Raw genomic sequence first — 19,697 nt, 5'->3', positions numbered from 1 at the left:
TTGACAGTCAGGTTGATCGTCGAGTTTTCATGATCGTATCACGATATGAAGTTGCTGCTCTTCCCCACAAACAGCCGAGCTCCACAGTTTTACTCACTTCCCCGTTCTTTTTCACAAATCTTCAAACCCGCCGGCGGTGTTGTTTCTCTTCCTTTCGATCAATCAGTGCTGAATCATCTGCTGAATCTGCCGAATGCTCCGTTGTTTAGCTGAAGACTGTGAAGCGCAGGAGTCTGTGAGAAATACATTATTTGAACTAAATATGTCCTTAAGTTTTGGGGCGGAAATCAGTAAAAGTCCAAACCAAGTGTTCTACCTTGCACTGGGGAAATGCAGTTCCTGAGTCTTGTGTTCATTTATCTGCAAAAAAAAAAAGGTGTCCTCTTGTTGAACTTTGGAGGGTTGTACACAAAGATACACAACATAAAGTTGGAGGAACCCTGTGCGGCTGCAGCGTGTGTACACCTCCTGTGCTTCTCCACCTTAGTTCAGTTATGCAAGTTAACAAAAAACAACCACAAAGCAACTCGTCGACCATTATAAAGTCTACAATTCATCATCAACGGTGCAAACTCCATTAAAAGCCCGCACAGCTCCTGAAACCTGACTCGGCAAATTCCACCCAAGTTCTTTTCTTCTTCTCAGTTTCCCAGGCGTGTGTGTGTGTGTGTGTGTGTGTGTGTGTGTGTGTGTGTGTGTGTGTGTGTGTGTGTGTGTGTGTGTGTGTGTGTGTGTGTGTGTGTGTGTGTGTGTGTGTGTGTGTGTGTGTGTGTGTGTGTGTGTGTGTGTGTGTGTGTGTGTGTGTGTGTGTGTGTGTGTGTGTGTGTGTGTGTGTGTGTCGCGCGCACTGTGGCTGTGTCCACTGATAATTGGTTTCATATTAGTACAGCAGGTCAGTGGTCATGGAGACTGCATCAGGAGTGTGTGTGTGTGTGAATCAGGTATTGAGGCTTTCTCACAATTGATATCCATCACAGAAGGTTGCGACAGTGAGTTATCAAAGTGAATTACCGATCCCCTCCAGTCAGACTAAAAAAAATGTAAACAATGATACTGTACTGTTTTCAGCAACAAAAGTTTCTCCTCTAATGAGATTTCCTAAATATCTGAAAAGTAAATATATCCCCACCCACAGCTACATTATGAACATCAACACACCCACAGCCTCTCATCAGGCTTTAGACCAAACCTTCTGAATGAAATAAGGAACTTTTTTTAAAACCCTGAACTACCCAGAGGAGGAACTATGTACATGTTTACATCATTCTGCAATTTGACCCTGCACTCATACACAGAAGAAGATTCAGCAATATGGCAGAAGATAAAGGTGCCGTGGACGAAGGTCAGAGGGAGAAAAAGGTCAAAAGCGTCATCTGTGTGCAAAACTTTCACATAAAAACAAAAAGATAATAAGTGTTGACACTGCAGCATATTATGAATATATGCACATCATTTGCTTTGACTCATTTTTGCTCATCCATATCAAATAATAACTTCTGATGATAAGGGACAGACTTTGCTGGGCCACAGACTCAGAATACACAATTCTCTTCATGTGCCATTAACAATCGCTCAGTTAATAATTCACGCAATCATGAGATTAATTGATGATCAATATAACCGATAGTGTCAAAGCGAGGCTGACATCTGAGGCGCCAGTCGTAAGGCATTGATTCTCCTCTCCTGTTCGTAGCTTATTAACCTCTTAGAGTTTGCAAACAGCCAAAAATAAGCCCTCCAAAGTGTACAAATAAAAGTCTCCACTGCTTTAAAATCATTAATTGGAAGAGGCTGCGATTCCTTAATAGACATGAAGAGCAATAATGCAAACATCCCAATAAACTGGATTTTAAGATCACCGTAGCTTATGTCTATAAAGTCCAGTCACAACACACTCATCGACTCGTTCTGACACTTTTCTGCTGCGCTCGCCTTGTTCACGACCCTCTTTTCTCGTTTGTTTGAGATTTGTGAGCAGTAGTGCCTCCATGTTCAGACATCAGACCTACCAGAGGACTGTTGCCCGAACAGAGAAGTGTCTGCAGCAATCCACAAGTCAGATTGACAACTTTGCTCACTTGCTTGAAGAAAGCATCTGGCATTACAATGAGGATGCAGTTATGAACAGAAAAAGAAGAGAAGGAAAACGGTGAAGCGAGCAAGGATGTGTGACGTACATTACGGCAAAAGGACAACAAACCACATCAAAGATATGTTTACCTGAAGAGTTACAATCACCGTTACTCAGAGTGGTCATACTCATTTATTGCAGACATATTTCCGTGCTTCCATTAGGGTTGAAAGAATTATTTATTACCTTTCTATTGAAGTTTGGGGATGACGAAGGATGCATTGAAGTGCTTCTGCAAATCCACAGTAGAAACAACTATGTAGAAAAACCAATAAATCATTGAATCTAAAAATAAAAGCAATCAAACGAGTCCCCTGAGAGTTTGGCAGGGAGGTACGCAACCAACCCAATTTGCGCTCGCTTAAACAGAATGGAACAAAGCGGCTTAAATTCAGACCCCTCTGATATTGCATTAGTGTTATGTTTCTGGTCTGGCAAAATCCAGCTCTCCTGATATTAACATAGATTTCAGAAAGCTCTTGGAGACAAACAGCAAAGATTGTCATTAGGAGTGGAGACCGTCACGGCCTCTGCACGGCACAGAGACTTCTTTCTTTAATAGGAATACCTCATCATGTGAATTAAGCTCTTTCCTCTTGCCTTCAGCGTTTGATTAATTATGTAGAAGTATTCAATTATTGCAGCTGTACATGACATTCCCAGCAGTGCTGCTGTTATTAATTATTATTGCCATTAGGAGGGAACATTGACAAGAGATCAGTGATCCTCTCTCCCTGTAGAAGATTGCGGTTGATGAGCGGAAGAGAATTCCACCGAGACGCCATACGTCTAATTATAAGTTCACAATTTAAATTCACACTGTCGTCTCTAACAAAGGAAAATCTGGGCCTTTTTTTTAAAGGATCTCGAGGCTAAAACAATTATAAAATCCATACAAAAGGATTATAATCTTAAGGGGCATATCCAAAAGCATTACTCTTAGAAATGATGGTAGATTAACAGGTGCTTCCTACCAAGTTGATGAGGGATTTGGCGAAGGATTATCACATCGTGTAACCCACGTGAATTATGGATGAAGCTCATGTTTGGGAAGCTTAAGATCTGGCAACGCTCAATTAGCGATGATGATGATCTGCCTCAAGTAGCAGCTTAAAAAAAGTTTAAAGCTTGAACAACTTTACTCTCCCGATGGCCAGTAATTGCATTTACATACATTCCCAGTGCTTATATTGTCTCATTACCCGTATTACCCAAAACACTCTTTGCCAAGTGAATTGATAGTAGAAAATGAGAAAACCTCTTCAAGACTAAGCAACAAACAAACGCGTTCAACTAGAATTAGAGGAAAACAAGCAATTTATGGAAATTAATTTATGTTGCCGGGGGGTTTGTAGACGTAAATACATGAAAAATTAAATATTGAAAAATCCCAGGAGAGCTTATTAGAGTCTAATGAAAGAGACTGAAAAATCTAAGTAACAACAGCAACAAATCATGCTCATGTTCCCTGTAACGTCACTGCGGCGCTACATGATTGCCTGCTACCGTCCGTTAGGGACTCTTACTCCGCACTCTGTTTCACAAAGTTTTGTCCTGGGTAATGGACTCACAAGTTTTTAAATGCAGTTTGGTTTTTACGAGGTCTATGAAATTTACGAAGCCCACAGAGACGCCGGAGAAATATTATTTGTAAACAGTCATGGTTTTCTGGGGTGGCAGGAGGAGAAGAAGGGAGGTTAGAACTTTAAAGTAGCCTCAATTTTAAAGTTGAAAGGAAAAAAACAAACCTACAACAACAAACAATCTACAGCTTCCATTTACAGGTGGAGTGTTTGTTTTTTGCATTGCACACAGGAATCTTTGTGGACTTGACCTTTTTAGAAAGTGACACTTTTTGGAACAGTTAACTAAGTACTCCACGTAATTCTGGGTAAAGTTAGTTCGGTCCAAACTTGATCCCCAAAAGAACCATATCATTTGACAACCATACACTGCCCCCAGGGTTTTGAAAGGAAGCTTTTAACAGTTTGAATTTGACTCATTTATGTTGCTTTGGCGATCTTTAACTCAATCAATAGCAGTGGATTCCATTGGCAGCCAACAAGCCAACAAATTCTCGCTATATACTACACTATAACCCACTACGCTGTCCATCTGTGTGATCAGTATGTTGCTGCAGGTGTAGTGCACTGGTGTGTGTGTGTGTGTGTGTGTGTGTGTGTGTGTGTGTGTGTGTGTGTGTGTGTGTGTGTGTGTGTGTGTGTGTGTGTGTGTGTGTGTGTGTGTGTGTGTGTGTGTGTGTGTGTGTGTGTGTGTGTGTGTGTGTGTGTGTGTGTGACTCAGAATTCCACCGGTTGTGTGCAACGGTTCCTCTGGCACATCACCCCAGATTCTGCTTTGCAAAACTTACCAAAGTTTTTTTTTTTTGAAGTGCACACTTTCTAGTAATACTCTAACCCATCAGAGATTTGTCCAGTTTACTAAGCTCAGCAGAAAAATGTGCTATTTGAAAAATGTGTCTGCTCAGATTGTATTGATTTGTACATTTTCATTAAAAGAAAGTTATCAAAAAGTTATGCTTTTTTATGTGATTAGAATCCAGTTTATTGGGAAGTCTGCATTATTGCTGTTTGAGTCTATTAGAGAATAGCTGGCCCCTTGTTGCTTTTCTTGCACTGTTGGTTTTAATGCAATAAAAGGCTTTTTTTTGCTGTTTTTGGACTTCAGACATTAGTAGTAATCCATAATATGTATAAACTCTTTTTAAGCTTTTGTTTTACTTTATTCAATCAAATTTTTTGTATCTTTAAATGCACAAAATAACACTTCTAAAGTTCAATTGAAGCTACAGCAAGGAAGGCTTCAGCAGTTTGATTGGCTTAGCAGGAGATGCTGCTTTTTAATGGCTTCTCAACTCGTGTCTTTAATGGCTGTATGGATACCAAGGACTCCTTCTTTCTCAATCCCAGAAGGGAATACCTGGGATCAATCCAAAAATCACTAGCATCATCCATTTTTTGGCACAGAAACATTTCTTTCCTCCAATAGTGACAGTAGCTTTCTATAGTTATTAAAGACCAAAGGCATCACAAAGCAAGAGAAGCTAGCTCAGCAAAGCAATATACAGCCTTCATTTATCCAAGAATGCCCAGGTGAAACACACATTTTTGGGGATAATTCCTCAATCACGAGGTCCGCAGGCAGTAATAGTCCCATGTGATTATGACTTCAGTATAGAAAATGATCCTTACTCAGTCTGCTGAAGCCTCATATTGGCTTCAGATGAACTTGAGGGACTCGTTTTTTTTACAATTTGTATTCTGGTCGACTGGCACTCAAGAGAGAACGCTTCACTGCACAGAAATATATCAACCAAAATACCTTTGGGTGTATATATATATATTTACTGTATATATACATAAAATCCAACTCCATCCCCTCAACTACTCCTAACAGATTTGGTATGATTATACCCTCTAAATAAATAATGGCTGCATATCTTCTAAAGTGCAGGCTAACTTCCCCTCTATTAAAACTCCTATGAGAATGATGTCTCTCTATCCCTCCAGTGAATTCTATGTAATGATAAAGAAAAGTAGTTTTGGTCGATTTAGAATTCTTGAACCTAATTGAAAATGCTTCATGATATCCTGACAAGAATTGATTTTCTTCCCCCGTCCTTCCTTCAACTCAGGGTGCAGCCGGAGTCACATAAAGTTTAGCCTGCAGACAGAAATTACAACTGGTGGATTTTTCCCCCTTTTTAAATCATCAGACTGTGACATTTCTGAGTGGGGCTTTTGAGGCGCACACGTTCCAATTTCCCTATCTTTGCCTTCTCTTCACTGTAGATAGAAATGTGCCTCGTGTGGGTTTCATCGTTTTTGTTTATTAAGAATGTGTCAATTTTGTGGGTTACTGTAAAAAAATGGAAGCAATAAAAGGAAAGACAGTTCATTGTTTGGTTGGAAGGTGCAATAAGGCCATATTAGGACATTCACAAAGTTTTCCGTTGCCCAATGTGAGGTCCTGAGTGCTCTGAATGAGGTTTTCATTCGAGAATATCTTGATACATTGAGCTTTCCGTCGACTCTGACTAGTCTCCCAGTCCCTGCTGCTGAAAAACAGCCCCACAGCATGATGGTGCCACCACCGCCATGCTTCACTGCTGGAATGTAAATTGCACAGGTGATAAGCAGTGCCTGGTTTCCTCCAGACATGCTGTTAAGAGTTGAGAGCAAACCAATCTTGGGTTCATTAAACCAGAGAATCTTTTTTTCCTTTAGTAGCTTTTGGCATGTGGCTTCTGTCTGGCCGCGCTGCCCTAAAGCCCAGACAGGTGGAGTGCTGCAGTGATGGTTGTCCTTCTGGAAGTTTCTCCCATCCACACAGATGAGTCCTTGGAACTCACGGCTTGGTTTTTGCCCCATAATGCAACGTGACCTGCGGGACATCATAAACAGTAGATAAAGTCCAATCAATGAGTTAGTTCAAACTCTAGTGGACTCCAAACAAAGTGCAGGAACATCTGGGGGGTTAACGATGGTAATTGGACACACCTGAGTTTAATTTCAAGCCAAGGGTGCAATTGTATTCAGATCTGGTTTAAATTTTTTTTATTTTTTTTACAACGAATATGATGCTGTGCAGTGCCGTGTTTCTTCTTCTTCTTCTTCATTCATCCTTTGTTCAACAGTTTATACAGCCATTCAGAGACTTATGTATTATACATTAGAGATTTAATATTAATACTTGTGAGTAAATATGTAGTCATAAAGGTCTGAAGGTAGTTGTTAGATTTGTGGAAATACCTGGAAACAAGGCAAGATTACTGCAGTAGCATCAAGAAAAACTTCTTCCTCTCTTTTGACCTCTCAGCATTTGAAGTCCGGCCCTCTGAAAGACCCCCTGCTGGACGACCAGGCCGACTTCCACCGCATGTGCGGGGCCATGAAGAAGATCGGCCTGGACGACACGGAGAAGCTGGACCTGTTCAGGGTGGTGGCTGGCGTGCTGCACCTGGGCAACATCGACTTTGAGGAGGCTGGAAGCACTTCAGGTAAAGAATCCGCTGTTAAAGAATCAGTTTACGTGTTTAGAAGAGGCTGTGGAAGAAGATACCCTTAAGTTTTTGATTGTATATGTATGTCTGCATACACATACAATGTAATCTGGATATTTTTAGGACACTAGACCACTCCAACAACAAGGACAACTCAAGGCTGCTGAGGTGACGATACAGATTTGAGATGTTCTCAAAAATGCCTTTCAGTGTTTTTGAGTCCATTTTCCACTGTCAGGTGTCATGGTGCTTTTCTGAATGCACCCGCTGGTTGAAGTGAGCCTGGAGCGAGCACAGTGTAGCCTACATTTCACATAAAAAATTCCTCACCTTAGGGGGATGTTCAGATCCATAGACCTCATGCCGTTTGTGCATTAGTGTCATCATTCACTTGGGTTATTATTATTCCAGTGTCTCATCCAGCTGCTTTGTTAAATTGCAGAGGAAAGGAGAAAGAGAAAGTTTGGTCAGTAGCAGTTACACAGACTTTTGCTCTGTGGTAACTAACTTTTGCTGCTGTCAGGTCTCAGGAATGACATGTCGGGAACATTCGCTACTCTCCCATCCCGGGCCTGAATGTTCTTACCGTCTTAACAGCTCCCATTCATGTTTGTAAGTGTCCTGTATCTGAAACAGCTCTGACACACATCGCTTGTGAGCAACAAACGACAAAAAAACATCATTCCTGTCAGTCACATACTTCAAAGCAATTTTCTTTGACTACTTCTGGGTCGCCCTATCTTCTGTCCAGCTCAGCTTGAATGGAAGCTTCTCTGTATATATACAGTATATATAGAAATCTGATATGAAAAAAGATTTGGGGGAAACGTCTGCCTTGGAAAATGAAAGTCTCATTAAACCGACAGTCTGCACTTTCTCTCTGTCCATCAGCAATAAAAAGACATTCACACATTAAATGAAAAACCTTTTCCCCGTGGAAAGTTAACTTCTGCTGAAGTTCAAAGTCTAAACCGTGCTTTGAGAATGACGCTGTGACGTCCGTATATAAGTAGACACCCGACTGATTTGCTGTCAACCAAAAAACATTATTTCAAATGCATAGAAATGCTGTTAGAAGTGCAGATCAATTGAATGCTTGAATAGTGCAGTCGTATTGGCAAATCGACTATCTTAGTCAATGTTGTAAACAAACTCACAACAATGTTCTGAGTGTTTTGTACCTCAAAACACTTTGTAATGCCAATGTTTAATTGACTAGCAGTCATTCTATCTTACTTGTTGTGTGTTTTATGGCGTATTAATGGAACAACTGTCTGTATATGGAATTGTGTGAAGCAGTGAAGTACGTAACACGTCGTCCTGCTTCTAGTCTACCCCGTTCGATCCATCCATGCAACCATCCACACACAATATCTGGTGTATGTAAAACCCCATTGTCAGGTTCAGGTTATTGGAATAAAGAATAGCTTGGAAAGGAGGCAGGACTTCAATATTTGATCAAAGCCATCATAAATGTAGCCCTTGGTGGATTTCAGGTGGGGGTAAAAATAAGCTGCTGCATTTGAAGTTGGAATGCAGCAGCTTTCCAACTTCAAATTGTCCTGTCCTGTCCTCATCTTCCAGGTGGCTGTGCCATCAAGAACCAGTCGAGTCAAACCCTGGACCACTGTGCCGAGCTGCTGGGCCTGGAAGAAGAGGACCTGAGAGTGAGCTTAACCACCAGGGTCATGCTTACAACAGCAGGGGGCACCAAAGGAACAGTTATCAAGTAAGGAACTCGGCTCTACACACACACACACACACACACACACACACACACACACACACACACACACACACACACACACACACACACACACACACACACACACACACACACACACACACACACACGGCTGTGGAAACAGACAGGACATTGACTAAGTGACACAGGCATTGACACATTCAGCACACACTGAGAGGAACACCCAAGGGAGGGAAAAGGAACTCAGATCACAGTTTATTTTGGAAGTCTTATATGTCATGTTTTGGTGGGGATTTGAATGTTTTTAGAGCAAGGGATCTGAAGGACAGAAGAAAGGACAAAACAAAAAGGAAAGAGAGGAAACATGTAGAGAAGGAAGTAGAGTAGGCCTGCATATCGGAAAACAATCACATCTCCATACTTGGATGATATCACAGTAATAACGCAAATGGTGGCGTGTAATCATGTGCACAGTATTTTGAAAATCTGCCATGTTGTGTCCGTCTGGTATCTAATTTTGTGATCTTAGTTTGCTGTTACATTTATTCTTAGCTTCAATTTTCCATCCATCCATTCATCCATCCATCCATCCACCAGAGACACTACAATGTTGGACTGCCAAAAGTGGGATAGATTATCTTATCTTTGTTTGTGTTGCTGCAATTTGTCTGTACAAATCTGCTAAGCTCTCGTTCCCAGCCCTCGGTAAAATGTGCATGAGCCTCCAGAGATTGATGGCGTCGGATCTCTTCAGCAGTGTACGCACTTAAACCAAGAACAAGGTCATTTATTTTGCCGGTGTAGGGTAATTGCCCGGTTGTAAACGTGGATCTGCACACCAACTTTCTGATGTACCTTCTTTCGTATGAGCTAATGAATGGCCACCCGTTATTGGTGGCTAACTTGGCTACGTAGCACTCCTTCTTGTCTCAACAGAGACTGTCTCTGTCTGTGAAATTAATGACTGTAATTGACCCATTGTTCCGCAGAGCGTTTGGGCTAAATCAGCAGCTTCTCTCAGGCAACCGTACACACACACATATACATGAACACACAGAGGTATGACACCAGGGATTTTCCTACATGGAGGAATGTTTTGGGGCTAAGAAACAGAGTAAAGAGAACAACAGCCCAACACACTGATCCACCGCTGTTGTCGCAGGGGAATCCTAACACTGGCTCAAGCAGATTTTTGATGGTGTATTACGTTGTACTACTTGTCTCGTTGTAAGTGTCCAGAGAGATCGGCCCACGCTTAAGTCCCTTCAGCTGACATCAGAATACACAGTAAACTGAAATGAGGCACACGGGGAGCAGCGGAGCCTGTTAGGATCCGCGGCATGGCAGGGAGACAGGCAGCGCTCCGTGGCACTCGGACAGCTGGCCGCTATGTCTCCTCGTCCTGTTGTCCAGAAAGAGTTCTAGCTAAACACCAGAGCAGCTAATTCAAAAGGTTTTTACCAGCAAGCTATTAAAAAATTCCATCTGCGTGTTCAAATGCTGCCTCATGTGTGCACAGCAAAGAGCTCTGTGATGTGATACGTTTGTCAGGTGACTGAAATGCAAATGGGGTTTCCGTATGGAGGAATTAAACAAGCCTCCATTAGCGCATGCACACCTCAATTGTAAATCTGTGGAAGAATCCATTGTTGTATTTTATCTCCTTATCCTCCTTATTTTGTTTTTCCCGGGGTCTGACACGGAGACCGGTGTGGCCGCCCCCCCCCTTTCTTCTTTGTCGCAGCAAATGTGAACACAATATAACAGATTGATGAAGGTGGAGTCAATGTGGGAGGAAATGAGATTCATAGAGAAGGTAGAGGGGAAATGGAGGAACGGAGGAAGAATGTGTGAGAAACGACGACAGCCAGAACGGTCGGAGCGGAGTATCAGAGATGGACAGAAATGATGGAGATGGACTTCTAATTAATTTACGTTAATTGTCGTTAACTAACATGAGGGCGAGTGTAATTGTGAGGGGCGGAGAGAAGGAAAGAGTGGGAGATGTTGACTCTGCCGGTGTAGGTCAGTAGTTAGCAGCTTATGGCAGTTGAGGGGGAGAAGGGGTTAAGTCCCTCAACCTGGCAGGCAGACGTGCCATTAAACAAACCGTCTGGACGCCTCCAATGCGCTCATCAATTCCATCTGCATATCTACCAAACCTGCGGTGACACAAATGAGTTTGTTGCCTGAAATCAGTTTCGGCTTCAAATCGCCTACCGGTTGGATTTCTAAATGTCACTGTCGTACAATTACCTGAAAGAACCGAGAGCACGATGGAGACGTAACGTTGTAGCCCGTTGATACTGATTAAGATTACAGATGCACTCCTCTGGCTCACTGTGTGTCAGGCTTGCTTTGAGAATATTCCTCCACACCACATTCTAGAAAGTTCTTGTTTTGAGCTTCAAACGTTGAACCTTGACTGCGTTCTCTGTCTTCTCTATTTGCGCAATCTAATGTAGTGTGCAAAGGAAACCAGCTGGAATATTTTAACACAAAGATCAAATAATTCTCAGTTACATATCACAACAATCTGACAACTGGAAAGCCAGGGAAATCTTCTCATCAGCAGATCAACAGGCCGACATCAGAAAGTACAATTTCTACTGAAGACGATATCAGCCATTGTTCACAGAAGGAAAGAAACCGTTTATAGTGCGCGGCTACGAGAGCAGCGAGCTCGCGGGGAATACTTATTAAGCTATTTGTACGATTAGCGTCGTGTCATTCTGCCGCCCTGGCGTCTAGACCTCTTGGTGTTTTAAATGAGAGGGCAAAACCGCTGTGTTAGAACCTCTGACTCTGTTGCTGGTTCTCAGGGAGCCGGCTGTGTGAATTAAACATGGCTGACAGTTTGGAGAGGCCAGAGGGTGCAGGTGGTGGAGCTGCGAGGATGTCCACACTGGTGAGCCGGGGGGGACCAGTCTGTGCTGTGATAGAGCTGAATTTATGTCACAGGAAATGGAAGGAACTGACGATAAAGGTTATGACTGACATTCAAATCCCAGTAATGTTAATTTCCGTAAAAGAGCGATTAGAGCAGATGTTGCAGCTTGAGCGCTCTGAAATGATACTCTCTTGTAGGGTTCCTGGTTTATGTGGTGACCCGAAATTGCAGATCCCATCATTAGTTGTTATCCTCTATGCATTATGGATGTCTGTACCAAACGACTTGAAAATCCAGTCAATAATAATTCTCCAGATCCTTCATTTCGGACCGATCGTGGATCAGAGTGAGCGAACGTCTCCCCGGGCCTTCACAGGGGTCTTCGACTTTGTGATTTACTGGACTGGAGGGGTACATTCAGCTTTTGAAATTTATGGTCTTCATTCTCGTGGCTGGAATGTATACGACGGATAAACACGGCTCCTCTAAACGCTTTGATGCTTAAAAAATCTGTTTTCATCTCTGCTCGAATACAAATGAAGAAAATAATGTTCTCCAGCCTGAGTTTTGATGGTAATGTACACAAGATTCATACGGAGGAGTAAATTAAAGATTACAGCTGTAGGGACTCCTTTCATGTGTAGCCCCCATAGTATGTTGGCAGGCATGTGTTGGTGCGTGTGCGGAGGAGATCATTTATCACAGAGAGCAGGGGGGGGCGACGGCACAGAGGTGGATTTGTTAGATGTGGTTAATCAATGCTTGGGGAGCCGCTGAGGGCCGCTCGCAAAGAGTTGTTATCCCCCCGCCTGTCCTTGAGCGCTCTGCAGCGGCCCCTGCGAGGGAAGTAAAGTCCAGAGGAGAGAAGCCTGTGCGGAAAAAACTTTGGCTTCCTCGCTAGATTAATACAGTGCATTTTATCTCTCCTCTGCCATCAGGTCACTCTTTGTGTGCCGCTATTGAACCGCACACTCGCACACAGTCAGAAGCAATTACAATACCTCCACACACCCCGCTGCCGGTTATGGTTTCTGTGGTTGGTTTATGGCTGTTATCTCACAGCCGATCTCTCTTTTTCAAGTTGTCAATAACACAATTATCTGCTTGGAAAGTCAGGCAAGCCCTCTTCATTTTAAACCAGTGTGGGCCTGCTGTTGGCTCGCTCAGCTTAGTTTATTCTCAGGCAGAGATTTACGCGAGCATTTATTAAACCGGGCAATTAGGCAATTGGCTAATAACAAAGTGATAAAGACGAGTAACTGTAAATTATTAGGTCTACATTAGTTTCAGCAACTGTGTGTGTGTGTGTGTGTCTGTGTGTGTGTGTTTGTGTGTGTGTGTGCATTCCAAGTATACTATCAATTGTTTCTTTCATTCATTGATCCATCATTAAAGAGTCTCAGGGCCCGATATAATAAGCGTGACGCAAATTACCGCCCAGCTCGCTAAATTTCGGCATGTTTTTTCAATTTAGCAAGGTATTTACTAAGACTAATTTATGTAAATGAGCACAGCCGCAGCGAGTTCATTTGAATGCACCGTCGGTATTTAAGAGGCTTCTCGCGTCTGTCAGGGAAAGCAACACAAATTGCTCTCGGTTGGGAAATATGATATAGCGTGACATTCGACTCGGCACAGCTTTCAGCACCAGGGACAGCGCGCTTGGAAAGGAAGGCTAATGTAGCGTCTGTGTAGCGCCGGAGTGAAATCACAGGCCAGGAAATGCAGTGTGGAAGAAGAAGTTTTGTCGTTATATGGAGTTTTGTTGCAGAGAGAGAGCGCGGCTTCGCTTTGTTGTTGGCTCCAGATCTTATGCGAGCTCATCCAGTAACCGTGGCATGACTCAAGAGCCACTACATTGATCTCACATTCTCCGTTGACATGCCAAAACACGATTTCTGATTCAGAAACCATTTTTTGCAAACGTACTCTAGCCCCCTGACGATAGCTCCTCCTGTAATGACAACAGCCGCCATGCCAACAGTCTAGGGCAATCCAATCTATCTCACAGATATTGAGTATCTACAAAGCTAGGCCAGAGTTCTCTTGGTGAGACAGTGTTCTGCATTTTAATTCCGAAGAATACAACCGCAACAGGATTTTATAATGATGGCAGAAACAAAGATTTTACAGCTCCTGGAATCTTTGTCTTTTGCCACCAATATGTGTTTTTTCCCTTTTTAAAGGCATTAAAAGTCAAGTCAATTTGGACTCAAAGAGTGCAGTTTGTAATTGTGTTGATTTGATGGTCTAAAGCACGCTTGATCACTTATTCATCTGAGGAATTTGAGTCAATGCAAAAACATGAAGTTCATGAAATAATCATAAAAAATACAGACAAAAGAGACTTGGACATCACTCAAACACTTCAAACTTCCCTCTCCTAGATCAGAATCTCCGTATCGTCTCCTCTTTGAACACTCTGCCTCACTGTGTTTGTTGTTTTGTTGTTCGCAGGGTGCCGCTTAAAGTGGAGCAGGCCAATAACGCCCGGGACGCGTTGGCCAAAGCCGTGTACAGCCGCCTGTTTGACCACGTGGTGACCAGAGTGAACCAGTGCTTCCCCTTCGACTCCTCAGCCAACTTCATCGGTGTCTTGGACATCGCCGGCTTTGGTAGGTACCGTGCCGTAGCAGTTAGTTAGTTGGACAAGGGTTGATTGATTGAAGTTGTGAGTCTGGATGGAGTATATATGAATGCTGATCTGTGCCTCTATGTCCTACCTGCACTGCTTCTGTCAAAATGAGAGCTTTCTATTTGCAGGATATCCTAAAGCAGATAACACCGCTCTGGCAGCCGGCTTAGAGTTTACAAGTTCATTTGAGCCGGGATTAATCAACCTCTGTTTGAAGAATATCACTCCTGACCTCTGCTGTCTCCTTTGCAGAATACTTTGAACACAACAGCTTTGAGCAGTTCTGCATCAACTACTGTAATGAGAAACTGCAGCAGTTCTTCAATGAGCGCATCCTGAAAGAGGTGAGGGCTGTCAGCGGATCTCATTCCAAGAATCTACAGTCTCTTTATCAGTTTTGAGACGAGGAGCTCTACCAGCTCGAACTCATAAATGTATCAATCATAAACAATCTAACATCAAAAACTTCTAGCGGTGAATCGTAGCTTTGATAAATAAACATAATCTTCTTTTCTTTAATGCAATCTCTCCGTTTGAAATCGGCAGACTCACATTTTCTGATGAAAGTTTATTTTTTCAATTAAACGAATACCACCCAACATTAAAACCTTTTCATGCCAAAACCCTTTCATTCCCCAAAGAACTTTATTTCCCTTTTGTTCAAAAGTACGCTTTGTGTTGAGAGCTGAGTTAATTTAGTCCTGTACATATCACAGCAGCAGTCGTCAGATAACAACTCCAGTAAGACTTCACAAAGTTTCTGTGTATTTCTTGGTAAACCTGCTTCTTGAAACTGCTTCTCATTCTTTTTTTTTAATGAAACTTGCCCTTTATAAGCACCATTAGCATTACTTTGTGACAATCTGAACACGTATGCAGTGCAAGTCTTGGAAGTGTGCAGAATACTGACACAAAATAATGATTTGCAATATATCCTTGTTGATAAAGTAAAGATCTATTCAAGGTTTGCAGAAAACTAATCAGCTGGTTCTTTGCTGTTCTGTCTGCAATTTTGGTTGAATTTGGAAAGTCTTACATCCACAACATCTGGAGTGTGACGCTGAGAACTTATGACGGACATATGTCATCGTATTCTGACACACAAACCAAAGAAACTGATCGTTAGTGAAAGTAATAATTAGTTCCAGCCCCATCAATTTTTTCCCTTTTCCAGACAGCAACCTTGAGCAGGAAATCTGTAACCTTTAAAGCCTCATTTAGCCTGAGAGTCTGAGAGCAGAAAGCTGTTGTAAGTGCCATTTGTAAGAAGCAGAATGGCCTCCAGGCTGAACTGCGGAAACTTCCACATCCTCATTAGACGGACCCTGTGCGCATGCTATGAATGTCGTTATGGATTCTCATTAGAAACATCTCGTTTGCATTCCAGGAGCAGGAGCTGTACCACAAGGAGGGGCTTGGAGTCAACGAGGTCCACTATGTGGACAATCAAGACTGCATAGGTATGACTAATCATTCTAAACTAACGAACCAGCAGCGAGGCCGTTCAGACATCTGCATGGTTTCAGACGGTTTCTCTTTGCCATCTCAGACAATGACAACAAAAATGTAATATGTCTTTAGGTGGCTAAGGAATTCCGTGAAAAGTAAAGTCAAATTATTTAAGGCTTCAAAGGGTTAATCGTATACTACATATATGCATCAGCTTGTAACGTCTCCTTGATTCAGTAACTGATCTTAATGGAGAAGTTAGCTGCTGCTCGCCGTTCTGGCTCAATGTTCACTATTCAGAGTTTGTCCTCTTACTGTCTTGAGGAGCCGGGGAGGTGCGACCAACTTTGAGCCTTTTGTTTATGAGCCACGGCCGCTGGCTTTGAGCCTTCAGTTATACCGTCGCTGAGGGGCCGCCTCTCCACAGTTTGACCCCTGGAGCCCCGTTCCCTGTTTCACGGACAGCCAGAGTAAAGAGAGATGAAGAGGCAATGTGATGTCAGCTCCTCCTCCCAAGTTTGTGTCTTCTTTGCTCCGTAAACAGGGGGGAAGATGGATGTGAGGTGATTAGAGGTGAAGAAGGTTAATTATGCTTTTTGCTGATGCTCAGCTCTGGTGATTTGGCCAATGTAAGATAGTGAACTACAGCAGAGTCAGCGAGAGTCCTGCAAATGCCAAGCAAACCCACACTGTTAAAGGCTCTGTTCATTAATCTGAAACTGTACATGGTTAGAAGGCTTTTGAATTTACGTGCCATTGAAATCGTTAGGTCTTTCATAGTTCATGCTAGTAAAAGTATGTGAGTCTTGTATTTGATAACTTGTAGATGCTCCTTTACCTGCAAATATTTCCTGTAGTTGCTCATCCATATATGTCCTAATTATGGTTAATAACAAAATCCTATTAATTCCACCCATTTTGCTTTAGTCAATCAATATTTAGGAGCTGAAAAAGATAAATTCATTGGCTGTTTTCTGGATGGGGTTGGTGCTTTATACATGAAAATAAGTCATCAGAAAATGTAATTTAAGAGGTAAAAGTTCAATAAAATAGCTAAGAAAACAGAAATAAACCACTATAAAATTGAATGTGTAAACAAATCAATGCAAAACTAGGAAATATTTTTTAACAAGAGCTTTAAAAGAGTTTTGAGAGTGAAAAACAGATTTGATCACCAATAGATTAATCGATAATGAAATTAACCACGAGTCCGACAAGCAACAGTAAATCCAGTCTAGCAGTGTAATGAGAGCGCTTCCTTCAGAGGCCGATTGCGGTTTTCCATTATTCATAAGCCAACATGGAGTCAGAACAAGAGATGTAAATGTTGAAGTCGGGCTCCAGCGGCTCCAATGATTCCTCGTCTGGATCGAGCCGCATCAAACAGAAGCTTTACGCTCATTACGCCGTTAGAATGTGCTTCTGCCGCCTGACGCTGCACTTCAAGCACAACTTTGCATCGATCCGTACAATTTACTATTTGTTCTTGCTGCTGACACTGGGTTTGCTGCTTTTCCACGCCATTAGTTATTTATTTATTACTACTCGAATGCATTCACTGAGAATAAAATAATTGGGGGAGATGGAGGAGATTTTGCCACCAGACTTTGGACTTTTGAGCAATAAGGCAAAAAGGAATAAACAAGCTCAAATACGTAATTATATCATATTTAATTTGATTTTTGATTTTTTTTTTTTTTCAAATAGCTGAAACATTTCCAAAATTATATAAATGTTTAACTACTTTGGACCTGGAAAGCTGTCCCCCACATTTCTAACCTTCTTCTAATCTTCTAACCCGACACAAAACACTCTCCCTTGGTTATCGTCCAGAACGCAGCAGCTCCTCTCATCTCTTCTTTCAGTATTCATCAAAGTGCCTGCCAAATCACCTGTTGGCATCTGAACTCGCGTATCCAACGGCCGCTTAGGACAGAAGCTTAACCTGACAACGAACTAACTTTCCAAATCGATGAGAGAGAAGCGAAATCGCTGGATACTATTCCCATTTGTAACTAAAGAGATTATGAAGACGCATAGGAGACTCATTATTCCTGTTAACAACCCTTCCCTCCGTGCTATGATTGAATATGGTTTGCTTAACCTTCGACTGTCAGCATGAAGCTATAAACGTGCTTGTGCTCCAATGTGGTCAGACACCACATTGTAGTACTTAGTTATTTAAATATATGTAGAGAGAGAGAAAGAGATATATGTACTCCTACCTAATGAGTTTAGAATTGATTTCACAATTTGACTGATAAAGTCCCTAAGCAGTCAATGGTCCGGCTCCACTAAGTGTTTTGGTTCTTTGGCTCTGGCTCTGAATTGTTGCTGTCTGTATTGTTTTGCCGTGTACTTTATCATTTTTTATGGCATTCGATAGAGCACTTAGTAATCTGTGTTCCGATAAACAAACCGATGAGTTACCATTATTACTATTTGTTGATAAAGTGCGATTATCTGTGCTCCGTCACCACCTTTCACACCGTCCAGTCAGGTCAAGGAGAAACTGTTGTGCTCTCCACGCTCTCATCCGATTTGATTAAACTTTAATTCCGGTTTTTTAATCGTCGAGTTCACCTCCTTGATTTAATTGGATGTATTACCCCCCAGGTGCACAGAGACAGGTCCATTAACGACACGGTGTCTGCTGTCTTATCTTCCCTGTGCTCTTCCTCCGCAGACCTGGTGGAGGCGAAGTTGGTCGGCATCCTGGACATCCTGGACGAAGAGAACCGTCTACCTCAACCCACTGACCAGCACTTTACTGACACTGTACACAGCAAACACAAGAACCATTTCCGGCTGACTGTGAGTAGATGGAGACAGAGGGAAAGGAGATATGATGGAGCTTTTATATAATAACCCCTATCATTTTAACACAACAATGAGGGTTTTCAACTCAATGTCTACACAGAAACTACAGACTTTGCAGTGGGTTTTCAATAATTTAACTCAACCTAACTTAACTTTGTTGTCCTCTAGATTTTAACTTTCTGGCTGCTTGTGTTTTCTCCAAGTGTTTATGTTATTTAATATCCCTCAGGGATCAATGAAGAATGATCTCTCTGTTTGTTTATCTACAGTATACATAGTGTTTTGTCGAGCTTTATGATTACCTTTGTTATTGTTCTGATTTTGGGCCAAGTAGCTGTGCTGGAGTCGGCAGTAATTCAGCTTCTCAATGTGTTGAATCTTTAAACTTACTAATAATGATTTGTCATCAGCAAAAGCAGCTTAGGCTAAATCACACACTGCCCCAGTACTCGGTCCCGGACTAAAGGTCCCTGTGAAAATACAAAGGGACTGTTTCCCCCACCGTAATACAGGAGTGCGCTTGTGTTCATCATTGTCAAAAATGTTGTCAAAGCTCGAGTTTAAATGCATCCAGTAAGACAAACCTGTCAGTCCTGGTTTATCTGAAGGGTTTGTCTGAGCACACGTCAAAACAAGGTCCTTCAACTGCCTCTGAGTTGAAGGAGAAGGCTGAGAAAATGCATTATATACTCTTTATGTATTTGTCTACAAGCCTTATTGCGATCCTGTGATTGCAGGGTTTTAAGCAAATACTAGAAAACGGCTCAATTTTCTGCGATGCTTCATAATTTCCCATTTTACCGCATATTTACTGCATAGTTTTTCCATTTTTACCAAATTCTTGTGTGAGGAAGTGGAGAAACCCATTCCTAAGAGAGCCGACAGCTCATTCGTGACTGATCCTGACACTACAAGCCGTCTACACAAACTGTCAGCATTAACATGTTAAAAGCAAAGAAGTGTGCTTTAATGGTTCGTTCAATTTTATATTATTGTGGCTTGATTTATTTTGTTGCGCTTGCCCTTATATGTTAAACCAAATGC

General features: G+C 42.1%; 1 protein-coding gene across 6 annotated transcripts in view; it reads left to right on the top strand.

The window, feature by feature from the left end:
* The window catches only part of LOC143004089 (unconventional myosin-VI-like), an 84,070-nt gene that overhangs the window by 22,500 nt on the left and 41,873 nt on the right, over positions 1 to 19,697 (top strand). For all 6 annotated transcript variants that reach the window (XM_076154951.1, XM_076154950.1, XM_076154949.1 and 3 more), the window contains exons 11-16: positions 6,971 to 7,151; positions 8,739 to 8,883; positions 14,207 to 14,364; positions 14,637 to 14,728; positions 15,772 to 15,844; positions 18,520 to 18,647. In XM_076154951.1, coding sequence (XP_076011066.1) covers positions 6,971 to 7,151; positions 8,739 to 8,883; positions 14,207 to 14,364; positions 14,637 to 14,728; positions 15,772 to 15,844; positions 18,520 to 18,647 — 777 coding nt within the window. The remainder of the gene's footprint in view (positions 1 to 6,970; positions 7,152 to 8,738; positions 8,884 to 14,206; positions 14,365 to 14,636; positions 14,729 to 15,771; positions 15,845 to 18,519; positions 18,648 to 19,697) is intronic.

Source organism: Genypterus blacodes, unplaced genomic scaffold (assembly GCF_046128005.1).
Source record: "Genypterus blacodes isolate CSIRO-AG114 ecotype Tasmania unplaced genomic scaffold, CSIRO-AGI_Gbla_v1 ptg000064l_1, whole genome shotgun sequence".
Classification (NCBI taxonomy): domain Eukaryota; kingdom Metazoa; phylum Chordata; class Actinopteri; order Ophidiiformes; family Ophidiidae; genus Genypterus; species Genypterus blacodes.
Note: the sequence above shows the minus strand (reverse complement) of the source record. Positions and strands in the feature narration are given on the sequence as shown.